General features: G+C 36.0%; 1 protein-coding gene across 8 annotated transcripts in view; it reads left to right on the forward strand.

Moving 5' to 3' along the window:
• The window catches only part of PDE4D (phosphodiesterase 4D), a 1,859,629-nt gene that overhangs the window by 1,592,161 nt on the left and 254,805 nt on the right, over window positions 1-12,663 (forward strand). For all 8 annotated transcript variants that reach the window (XM_027863631.1, XM_027863632.1, XM_027863633.1 and 5 more), the window contains one exon: window positions 4,393-4,584. In XM_027863631.1, the coding sequence (XP_027719432.1) occupies window positions 4,393-4,584 (192 nt within the window). The remainder of the gene's footprint in view (window positions 1-4,392; window positions 4,585-12,663) is intronic.

Below are 12,663 nucleotides of genomic sequence, written 5' to 3' on the forward strand. Positions count from 1 at the left end.
TTTAGACAACATCAGTTCTTTCTCTGGAGGTGGATAGTATTTTTCATCATGAGTCCTGTGGAATTGTTTTGGATCATTGTATTGCTGAGAATAGCCAAGTCATTCAAAGTTCATTGTGCAATATTGTTGTTACTATGTACAATATTCTCCTGGCTCTGCTCATTTCACTATGTATCAGTTCTTGTAAGTCTTTCTAGGTTTTTTCTGGAATCATCCTGCTTGTTATTTCTTAAAGCACAATAATATTCCATTACAGTCATATACCACAGCTTGTTCAGCCATTCCCCAAAGCAAGTATAATTTCTAATAACTAATGATAATATATTTTAAAAAATATTTTACTAACATATGCCATAAGTGGATTTTTTTGTACACATCTACAATGTTGTTGATATAAGGAGCTTCTAGTATAGAAAATCCTTTTACCTATGAGAATCTGTATAGTGATTTCTTTTTGAAATTTGCTTGATGACACTAAGAAGTTAAGTGACTTGCCCAGGGTTGTAGAACCTTTATGTTAGAGGAAGAATGCTAGCTTTAGGAGCAGCTAGGTGGCACAGTAGATAGAGCTCTAGCCTTGGAGTCAGGAGGACCTGAGTTCAAATCCAGCCTCAGACACATAACACTTAGTAGCTGTGTGACCCTGGGCACGTCACTTAACCCCATTGCCTAACTCCCCCCCCCAAAAAAAGGAATGCTAGCTTTAGAGGCAGCTAGGTGGTGCAGTGGATAGACCTCTGGCTTTGGAGTCAGGAGGACCTGAGTTCAAATCTGGCTTCAGACACTTGACACTTACTAACTGTGTGACTGTGGGCAAGTCACTTAACCCTGATTGCCTCAACAAAAAGCAAAAAAAAAAAAGAATGCTAGCTCTAGATGGGCTTTCTATTCACTATCCACTACTTCCTCATTTAAAGAAATAAACACTTTAAATACCTTTAAAACACAGTCAATATATATTTCTGTAACAGATGGTGTGGCTAGTAGATAGAGTTAGATTTTGAGTAAGGAAGACTTTTGTTCAAATCCATTTTCTGACACAAATTTTATGACCCTGGGCAAGTCACTTAACTCCTTGAGCCTTATTCAACTCCTTGTGATTTGTCTCCTAAACCACAGAGGGATGTTTTGTATTGGGATGGTCTAAAATTGAGGTGAAACCACAAAGTGAGTGAAGGAATGAGACTAATTGCTGTGGCCAACTTTCTTCATCTGGTGGATTCATGTGGGATCTGGTCACAAAGTGTGGGACATGTCTAGCATATCTGACAATTACAATGAACCCCAACTGGTTTTGGAGTCATGACTTAGAGTCAGGTACTAGCTGTGCCACTTGTTACCTGTGTGACCTTGGGCAAATCACTTAAACTCCCTGGACTCAGTTTCTTCATTTATAAAATGAGTTTGAACTTAAATGATGTCAAAGGCCACTTTCAACTATAACAAGGGTATGATATATAATGAAATAATGGCAACCACCAGGAAATATAATTTATTATTGCCAGAAATCCTGTATGTACTAAAACTCCCCTTAGATTTTCCACATCTGTTTTATCAGGATTATTGAATTAAATACTTTGAAACTACAATTAATGATAAAATTTCCATTCCATTAGTGTTATTCTGTGAGATATGTGTGAACACACTGTATAGTTAGATGGTGAAGTAGAAAGATATGGCATATAAAATTGGGGCTAGCATACAGAAGTCACAAATTCTAATTCTCAATCTGCCTTTTGTTGACTTTGTGAACTTGGGAACTTTGCTCATAGTTACTTAATTTAATAAATGCTTCTTGATTTGATTGACCAATATGCTGTTTGATTATTATATTCCCCAGATTATTCTCTTATAGTTGATGAAAAACTAAACCACATATTTGACTGACTTGGATAAAGGCCTATGTCACATGATAATTTATTAACATATGTAATGGGCCTTCTCCTCATTAAGAATTCTTTGACTTTTAATGAGAGATGAGTTGCTACTGAGGGCTTTCCCATATTTATTATGCTGATTAACTTTTCTCCCCATTATTGAGAATTAACATAAAAAATTAATAGAATATAACACAGTAATCAAATAAGCACTATTATCTTCAGATGGCCCTTACAATGTGCTTTTATGGCCTGGGCAATGGAGGGGTAGTATTCAGAAACTCCTAGCGTCTTCTACCTTTAGCACATTAGTCCAATTAGTTTGATCTATTAGCTAATGACAATTAATGACAATGAAATCTTGGAAAGCAGGGAAAGATTTCCCTGAAAGAGATTAGGTATAAGGCAGGAGGGAGCAAAAGAATTCATGGCAACAATAGTATGTAGGATATGCTGTTGTGCCAGATAAGTGAATGGGAAGGAGGATGTCCTGCATTGGGGTAGGGGAGCATAAGATCTTCTGTCTTGAGGTTTTTGGTAGGAACTCTGTCTTGTTTCTCTTTTCTGTCATTTACTCCTAGGAGAGGGCATATAGCAAGTACTTAAATGTTTATTGAATTCAGTTTAATGTGGCTCTAAAATGAGACAAATCTACAAGAAACCATAAGCTTGTTTATTTTAGCTAAAATAGCCCCACCTTTGTACTTAAAAAGAAGTCCTAGATATAAGATAGCTGAGATCATCATCCACTTTGGAATGTTTTTCCCGTGACTGAACAAGGTAGACTGTATGTATAGGGGAGGGGAAATAGCTTTTCACCTTTTATTAGCCGCTCTTGTCTCTTAGTCAACATTCTCATTTGAAAATTATCATTGGTGAAATATCTGTCTCCTTGTTTTCCTTCATTGGCAGTTAATCTTTTCAGTGGGAACAGAGAAAAACAAAGGATTATTATTATTTTTAATGAGTGATATGTTAAATATTTGGCTGAAAGTTTTAGTGCAGGGATAATTGAATAACTAATGAGTAAAATAAAGTTTGAGGGTTATTTCATCATTCGTTCAAGTATTTATTAAGCATCTAAGATGCCATCCGGGCCACCAGACAGAAATAACTGCCCTTGGAAGCATCCTTATCATTTATCTTCCCTCTATCCTTTTCTCGAGAAGCTCTCAGTTACCCAGATCTCATTGAAGCCGATCAGGTAGGAAAAGTTACAATTGTGGGAGTATCTTTTCCCCTTGCTTTCCCTTTATTCCTCCCCAGTAAACCCGAGGCTTTCCAAAAGAGCCATATGGTTATTCCCAGCACTTAGAAGAGCCGGCAGTTACCAACTAACTGCAAGCCTTCTGGTGAGGCTGAGTACTGTGAGGCCTTCTCATCTGCCTTGCCACTGCATCCTATAGTCTTTGGGACTTTCCCATTTGTCCTGCTGCTTTGCCCTTCATCCCCCCGGACCCTACCATCTGCCCCAGAGCTGAACCCTTTTCTGACTTCCTATCTGCCTTCCAACTGGATGCTTTTGTAGGTTTTCTCCACCCACTTAGAATGTGAGCATCTGAGCTCCTTGGGAGGGGCAACTGTCTTGCTTCCCCTATTTCTATACCAAGCATGTGACCTATTCTTGACATATAGTAAGAATTAATAAATGTTTTCCATTCATTCACCTAATTGGTAGAAAGTACTATACTCTACCTTGTTATTCTTTTTTTCCCCCTTTCATCCCTCCCCTGTTACTATGATTTTCTGAAAATAGGCTTCTGTTTTTAGACCAAGCTAGTTGGGAAAGCCATTTTACGGATATTAGATCTAAATAATGTAAACTCTTTGAGGATAGGGTCAATGTTTTATAATTCATTTGTATACTCTGTAGTATATGGAAGTATTCAACAAATATTTGTTGAAATGAATTCAGTTGAAACTTTGTTATTTTTCTTTTAAAAGACTGACACACCAAGTGTATCTTCTCTGTTTGCAAGGATTGTTAGGTAATCAGATTCTTTGTGCAGTGGTTCCTCTTTTCTGGAAGCTGCTAAAGGTCTTTCCCAGTGGTGTCAAGATGAAATGGAAATGGGGACAAATAAACTCTGCATAAGAATTTCTGCAGGCCCTATATTGACTTAGAAAACCACATATTAACATTATGTTCTATTGTACCTTTACGTCCTTTGTTAAATAGTTCCCAATTACATTTTAATCTGATTGTAGCCACATTGAAGTCCAGGCCATGTATTTGATAGTTTTGGTCTGCATTATGGCCTGTAACTCATATTTTTTTTTGAGAGGAAAGTAATTTTTCCAAGGAAAAAAAAAGTCGGTAATGGTTTTTTTCTTAAGTGTCACTGAAGTACAGCACATTTTTAGTGTTATCAAGACACCTTTTATTGATTTTCTGAACACATGAACCAGCTATAGGTTTTCCCACCGATGATTTTTGACCTGACTTCTTTTTGCTAGTTAAATTACTATTTTCCAAGTGCACATAGTGATGTAAATATTTCTCCTTTTGTTCCAGTTTCGACGTGGACAATGGCACATCTTCGGGACGGAGTCCCTTGGATCCCATGACCAGCCCAGGATCAGGGCTAATTCTCCAGGCTAATTTTGTCCACAGCCAACGCCGGGAGTCCTTCCTGTATCGGTCAGACAGTGACTATGACCTGTCTCCAAAGTCCATGTCGAGGAACTCCTCCATTGCCAGTGATATGTAAGTGTGGGGAGGGTCTTTTAGAATGAAGGACATAAGAATGTTGTCGATGATTGGCATGAAATTTTTGCCAGAACTAGGGACAAAATACCATATGATCAGTCTTTGCCATTTGTACTCACTGAATTCTTTCCTCGGGGGGAAATAAATGAGTACATTAATGTGAGTAATTAACATCAGCTTTGACTGGAGAATATTCTCAAGAGAATGAGAAATACTTTGGACGTGTGTTGAGCATTTTGTTTACTAATTGGCATGGGTGCCACATTTTTATGGTGACACTGACAATTTTATCAGATAATATGCATTTTTCTCAAGAAAGATCACTGGCTAATAAAAGCTTTAAATGCAAACCTCTTTCTTAAAAAAAAAAAGTGTTTAGCTCCATCCTATTTCCAGTTGTGTTATCTTGCCATGTGGCCATTTTCTTTTATATTTTGAAAAGATGTAAGCTTCCCAGTTTGAACAGACAATCTTTCTCACTGTAATTGCCTCTTTAGAGAGCAGCATCATTTGAAAAGTTCCCAGCACCATGTCCTATATAGCTGCTGTCTTCATTTGTCAGATCATTGAAAAGACTTGAGATAAACATTCTTTACTGACTCCGTGGCCTAGGAGCTTGGTAAAATTGGGTTTTTTGAACATATGTTAAAATTCGAATTGCTATCACATACAATCTGATAAATAAGGCCTGTAATGTTTTGGCTTTCTTGGGAAACTTTCTTTTTTCTTATTCCCAATCATCTCAAGTTCAATTTCTAGAATCAGTACTAGAGAAATTACAGTTTAAAACCCAGTGATGCTCAGTTCAGTCCAACCAAGACTGATTAAGTACCACCTATATCTAATAAGTGAATTTATTTTTAATTTGGTAACTATTACTGACCCCCTGTCCCCACCCCAATTCATATTTTTTATGCTTTGCATGCTTACTTCTTTCCAGTGCCATTCCCCTTGCTTTTCATGAGAAAGTCCATAGTAGAGAATACCCAAAGATACCTTCAGATTAAAAAATCATTAATACATAAAATTATATTTTAAAAATGATTATATCAAGTTATATCCCTGGAAGAAATATCCAAATAACATGTGGATATTTTAAAATTAGAAAAAGGGATAGGAAATGGACCTGTAATTTCATTGGTCTAGCAATATCCCAAGTGAGGATATGCCTTACACCAATGTGGACTGGCACCTACTTTGCAACTCTGAGTCTTAAAGAGGTACCTAGAGCACTGAGAGGTTAAGTAACTTACCCTGGGTCACAGAGCCTGTGAATATCAGAGGATGAATTTGATCTCAAACTCCAGGCTTCAAGGCATTCTCTCTAAGCACTATGCAACAGTGCCTCTTTATTACCTTAAAATTAAGTCCTATAAACATGAAAGTCTGTTTGCTATCATCCCAAAATCAAGATGGAATTTAGTAACATCTCAGTAGAGTGCCATGGGATGGTTCAGTGATGCTGAGACATAAAACATCTAAATTAGGAACAAACCAGAATAAATGTGCAGATTCTTCCATAGTATGCATGGACTTATGAGCTTCCTGAGGTATCCAATACAAATTGAATATCCTTCTAATGTATTGCACTGCAAAAATTGAGGAATCTATACTTTTGTTTTTGTTGTTGTTCTGTCATTTTAGTCATGTTTGACTCTTCATGACCCCATTTGCGATTTTCTTGGTAGAGATACTGGAGTGCTTGGCCATTTCCTTCTCTAGCTCATTTTTATAGATGAGGAAACTGAGACAAACAGAGTTAAGTGACCTGGCCAGGGTTATACAGCTAGTAAATGTCTGAGCTCACTCAGACACTCGGGGAAATGAGTCTTTCTGACTCCAGGCCCAGAACTCTATCCACTGTGCCACCTAACTGCCCCATCTCTACTTCCTCTTTTACAAATAATGAGTATGTATGAGTTGACTGTGGATTTGAATGGTACATTTCAATTTAAGGTATTCGCTGTTTTGTGCTGTGTCTCTGTGCATCATTTCTCTTCGATTTTTCCTTTTTATCATTTCCCAGTAGATCTGGTACTTGTATTTTTAGGTACACAGCTGAAGCTCAGGCACCATGGTGGCCTAAGGTTCAGGATTCCTTTTTTCAAGACTGGTATCAAATGTGATTGCTGTGCCACTGTCCTTTCCTCCATACCACATCGCCTAGCTGTTTTCCATCCTGAAGTTAAATCTAATTATTACATTTAGTGTACCAATACAAAAGCAAATTTTGAGTGTTTTTTATTTGAGTAATGTAAGCATTCTACTGGGAGAGGAAAACAAATAATAAAAATGATTGCTTAAATTTTTATAAAACTTTACAGCATTTAAATGCTTGCATGTACATAAATTAATTTTATCTTGGCAGGAACACTGAGAGAGAAGCAAGGCAGAAATTATTATCTTTATTTTGTAGACAGAGAAACTGAGCTTTAGAAAAGTATTGTAACTGCTTCACAGTTACATGGTTTCTGGCTCCCACTGTAATGTTCTGTCCACTGCCTCATGGAATGTTGTCAGGGATAGACTTGGAGGGCTAATCATGGTACTGATGACAGCAAAAAATGTGCAGAGCTGACGTAAATGTCTGGTTACCATATTTTTTTATCTGATTATAATATCTTTGTCTCTCTGTTTTTGTATTCCATTTTCTTTCATTTCTTCATGTTAGGTTCATCAGTCTGGCCCATATTTCTTAGAAGACAGAATGTTACACAGGAATGAATAAAATTAATAATGACAAAAAATAAACCCCAAATAATTTGTCTTTAGTTGGAGTTTGTCAGATAAGTAATAACATGACAACAATAAAATAATGATAATGATAATTTCTGAAATGTATGTAGTGCTTTTTGGTTTGCAAAACACTTTGCATGTAATATCTCATTGTGTGTGTGTACACACACACACACACACACATATATATATTCACATATATATACATATATATATATATCCATCATTAGAATTTATATGAGATATTAAATTTAATTCTGATCAACAAATATTCTTTGAATACCTACTATGTGCATGACACTCACTATTTGAAGACTGCTACTGTGAACGTGGACACACACACACACACACACACACACACACACACACACACACACACCCCCACCCACCCTGTGAAAATCTCCATAGTAGCTAGGCTGATTTACATCCTCCACCTTAATAGATGTCCTCCAGATGCTGAAAACAGTGGGTTGACAGTGAGCACATGTAAGGTATGGCACATCTTAGTAAACAGCTAACAATTGCTTGCAGTTTATAGATTATGTTACTTCTTTGAGTATTCATCTGATGACCTTCCTATATGCTTCACATGGACAAGATAAGTGTCACTCAGTCATTTAATCAATAAATGTTTGTTAAATGCTTACCCTATGCCTGGCATTATGCTAAGCACTGAGGATACAAAGGCAAAAACATGGTCCTACCCCCAAGGACAATATGCAAATAATTATGTATATATGAGATGTACATAAAAATAGATGTGTGAGACATGTATATATACATGTGTACATATGCATGCATATATATGTGATATGTATGTGTTCGTGCATATTATATGTATTATTCATATATAGTCACTTATATACATTGCTATATTAGGGCGTCACTTTATGAATTTTACAGCTTCATATGAATGTTGGTTCTTGCTCTTATTGCCAATGTTATTATTCACTTCTATCTGCATTAATACATTGCTTCTTTGGGATAGGATATCCCCTTTGCTTTACGTGATGCTTCCATAGATAAACTGTAACAACACTGTGGTTGGTCTTATGGCTCTGATGCTGCTCCAGATATATTTATAGTCTCTCCTGGTTACGTCACATTTGGAGGATGGATATAGTTGGAGCTGCCACATTTTAAGGTGGACTCTAATGTCTAGAAATGGCTATAGGTTCTTGGTGAGGCAGTGTGGTGTGGGAGATAAGCGAGTTGACCTTGGCCTAAGGATGTTCAAAATTTTTAACATGTTTCACATTAATCGTGTAGCACTGGGCAAGTCATTCTTGGTGCCCCTAGACAAATCGCTGGGATTGTCAGTTGTATAGCAGATGACAACCTGTTTTGGTAGAAGTAGTTTCCTAACCAGGTGCTCTGTGTATTCACACGACTGACAAAAGGAAATATCCTACTTGGGTGTAAAATACTAGATAAATGTTATTCTTATTAATATTCCCTGGAAGCAGTGGAATATAGCAGGCACTCGAGAGATTAGTAGAATGAGTTATTAAATAGTTAAACATATATGTTTAAATAGTTAAACATATATACTCATGAAAAGTTGGTGGCATATAAGCTGCGGTATTTATTAAGGACATTTGAATATTTTTATAAATACTGAAATAATTAACAGATTCAATTATAACTGTCACCATATTTTAAACATTTTTTCCTGGTAATTCAATACATCATAAGTAATTTCCGACCATATTCAAGAACAAAAATGGTTTTAATCCCCATTTTACAAATGTATGAAGTAGTTAATGGTCTGTGGTTGTAAGACAGTGGAGAAAGAGGAGTAAGAAAAGGAGGAGGAAAGAGGAGTGTGATTAGAAGTAGGATCAGTAAATATTGTACAGTGGAGTTAACTTTCACACCCACTAGCTCTCATTCATCCTCATTTTATTTATGAGGAAACTGAAATGCACAGTGATCAATTTTTAAGTGATCAATTTATATAGTAAAATAAATTTTCAAAGATGATTTTTGTTAAAAGAAAAAAAGAATAAACATTTTCTCAAGTCTTTGAGATCACATTGCTCATCAGAGTCAGAAGTTGGACTGGAATCCAGTCGTTCTGACTCCCTGGCCTGAGCTCTTTCCATCTGACCAATGGTTCCCAGTCTCCTAAATTAAAAACAGCAGCAACTACAACTTAGAGAATATCCATTTAAGAGTAAAAATCGGTAAGTATGAATGTGACCCTATAAAGTGGTGACATATATTTGAATTTATACTACTTGAAGTTATAATTATGCAAAATATAGTCATTGGTTCTAGCCCAATGGAAATGCACAGTGCAAATTCAAATTATGTGAGCAAATTCAGAGTTCAAAAATAATTCATTGAATTCATTATTTGCATCAATTGGGACCTAGCTGTAGTTTCACTGAAACCTACCTGCCCTGGAAACTTACTCCAGCCCTGGATTTCTCACACTGAAAGGACACTTTGCCCCTGTGACCTCTTCCTCTGATGAGCTGGTATCTCCCCAAATCTACATTTTAAGAAGAGTACCCAGAGCAGCCATATTCCTTTCCAGGCTCCTCCCTTGACACTCTAGACTTTATCATCCTCCTAACCCCTTTGCAGCTTCCTTTTATGTGTTATTCTCTCCCTTTAGAACATAAGCTCCTTGAAGGCAGGTACTGTCTCTCTTTCTGCTCGTATTTGTGTTCCCAGCACTTAGCACAGTGCTTGGCAAGTGGTAAACATTGAATAAATGCATGTTGTTGTCTTGAATCAGTTCATTAATTGACAAAATGAGTAATGACTTAAAGCTACTATGGACTCAGTAATACTTTTAAATGAATATGCATTTTATTAATCATAACATCTATTCTGTCTATAGAAAGCATGTTTATTCCTCTGTTGATTCATATATGGATTTGTGGCCCCCTTAACAATACTTCCATGGCTTCTGAGGGGGCTACACCCATTGTAGTCACCACCGTGTCTCCCTGACAACTCATTGACAAATTCAGGAATGGAAGCTTGGAATTCTTATTCCAGAATTCTCAGTTGGACATGTAAATCTGGGAATAGATGGGAGATTGCACCTTTGCTGAGAAAATTAAATATAGTTTCTTTAATGTGTAGAAAAATACCATTTTCCATGTATGATCCTGTCTAGTTTTCAGAAGCAGTTTTTCTATAAAGTCCTATAATTTAGCTCTTCCACCGAAGTTTTAGCAGAGATTCATTTAAAGCTTGTTGTGGGATGTTCAACAAATGTTAAGTTCAGTACTTCTCCACTTTTACCTTTTCCAAAATCTTTAGGACTAGTCTCATAATGCTGTGAGCTTCTGTTACAAAATGTGCAAAATTATTGATATTACTAATGTCTTTATTAATATTTTTCCCAAATTGTTTAGAAATAGCTAAATCTCACTTTGTTTCATTTTTTGCAGGGGGGTGAGGCGATTGGGTTAAGTGACTTGCCCACGGTCACATAGGTAGTAAGTGTGAAGTGTCTGAGGCAGGATTTGAACTCAGGTCCTCCTGACTCCAAGACCAGAGCTGTATTCACTGCACCACCTAACTGCCCCCAAAACTTTCTTTTTTGGGAGAGAGGGGCTAGGCAGTGAAGTTAAGTGACTTGCCCAGGGTCACATAGTTAGTAAGTGTCAGAGGCCAGATTTGAACTGAGGTCCTCCTCAGGGCAGGTGCTCTATCCACTGTGCCACCTAGCTGCCCTGTCAGTTTCATTTTAATTTAAATTTAATTTAATTAATTTAATTTAATTTAATTTATTTAATTTAATTTAATTCATTTTAATTGTAAAAAATTAAATCATTTTAATTGTAAAAATTAAATCATTTTAATTGTAAAAAATGTAAAATGTAAAATGATTGCTTATAACATTAAAAAAAACAGTGAAGCAGGTATTTCATTAGAAGAAACCTATTAATTATAAGTTCTATAGTTTTCGCAAAAAGAGAAGTTCATGGTTGTCCCAGCATATTTCATAGAGGGTTGACTACAAGGAGCAACATAATTGTAAACAAAATAAAGAAAAGGAAGTGTGGGAAAATACTGTTAATTTCTAGTATGAATACATTAAGAGTCTGAAATTAGTAGAGGACAATTTTAAGCTATTATAAATAATAGCAAACATTTTATAGAAACTAAGGCAGTTAGACAACAGAGTGTTCCCCAAATGATTTCATGGAAATCCTAACATAGAAGGTCATGGGTAATTATAGAATTCTATGTGGCTTTTTTCCTTTTAGTGATTTCCCAAGTACTTTTGAAAATTATGCCTACAGTTATATGAGATTGCTCCTGCTGCTGCATTTCACCCTGACAATACCAACTGTAGAGGCATATATATAAATACAGGGTACACAAGAGTACTTTATGTAGTTAAAAATAAGTGGAGATATTCATTACAAGGCAAATAAGAAATTATGCAAGAGATTTAAGCAGCAGGACTCTCTCTATAAGTTGATTTAATAACCCCATAGTACTTTTCAAGCCCTCTAGTTTTGAAAATCCTTAGAATGACTTCTGAAAAGTATTTCCTCCCTATTGTACCACCCACCCACTGGTCTGTTTAAAAAAAAAAACATTTCTCATTTTCTGAAATTATTCAAGTATTATTCAGTTAGATTAAATTTTTTTTTAAAGCATGTGATCTAGCAAAATTAATTCATAGGCTGTATCCATTAAAAATATGACATTGTGTGTTCCAGATCCTTGGGTAGAGTAGAAATGATTGCATTAGGGGGCTTGGTTCAGGAATTGCAAAAAGGCTGAACAAAGGTGAGTCTTCATTTCTTTAAGGTCAGGGCTGAGTCATATTTCCTTCAGAAGAGTAGTTTTGTTATAGAATAAGAGATTAGAAGCCATAAGGTTCAATGTAGTCAAGTTTCAGATAGGTTATAAACAGAACCAAGATTCTTATTGGAAAAAAAAAAACAACAACAACATCTCAGAATTGGCAGAAATTTGTTCTCATAGAAAGCATTATAAAATTGTTAATAATCTAAATAGACTAGCTTTTGTTTTAGTCTTTTGTGGAAGCTAATTCTAGAACAATTTGCCTTTCCTATTACTGCTATAGATTGATTCAGAAATTCATAATTATCTTAGTGTTTGAACCATTTGGAAATGACCTTTCCTTACTCAGTTTCTTAAACCACGCTGTTTGACCCTCCCATAAACTTTTCTATCTTCTTTGTAGCTTTCTGTGTACGTCTCATGTCTCACTAGATTGTCAATTCCTTGATTTTCCATGGTTATGGGCTCTGCAGATACAGGGCACTAAATAAACTTATGATGAATTTGTTGAAGATAAAGTTGGTCATAAAATCACCAAAATTTTGTTAGGAAGCAATC

This window comes from Vombatus ursinus, unplaced genomic scaffold (assembly GCF_900497805.2).
Source record: "Vombatus ursinus unplaced genomic scaffold, bare-nosed wombat genome assembly UNPS02014772.1, whole genome shotgun sequence".
NCBI classification, from domain to species: domain Eukaryota; kingdom Metazoa; phylum Chordata; class Mammalia; order Diprotodontia; family Vombatidae; genus Vombatus; species Vombatus ursinus.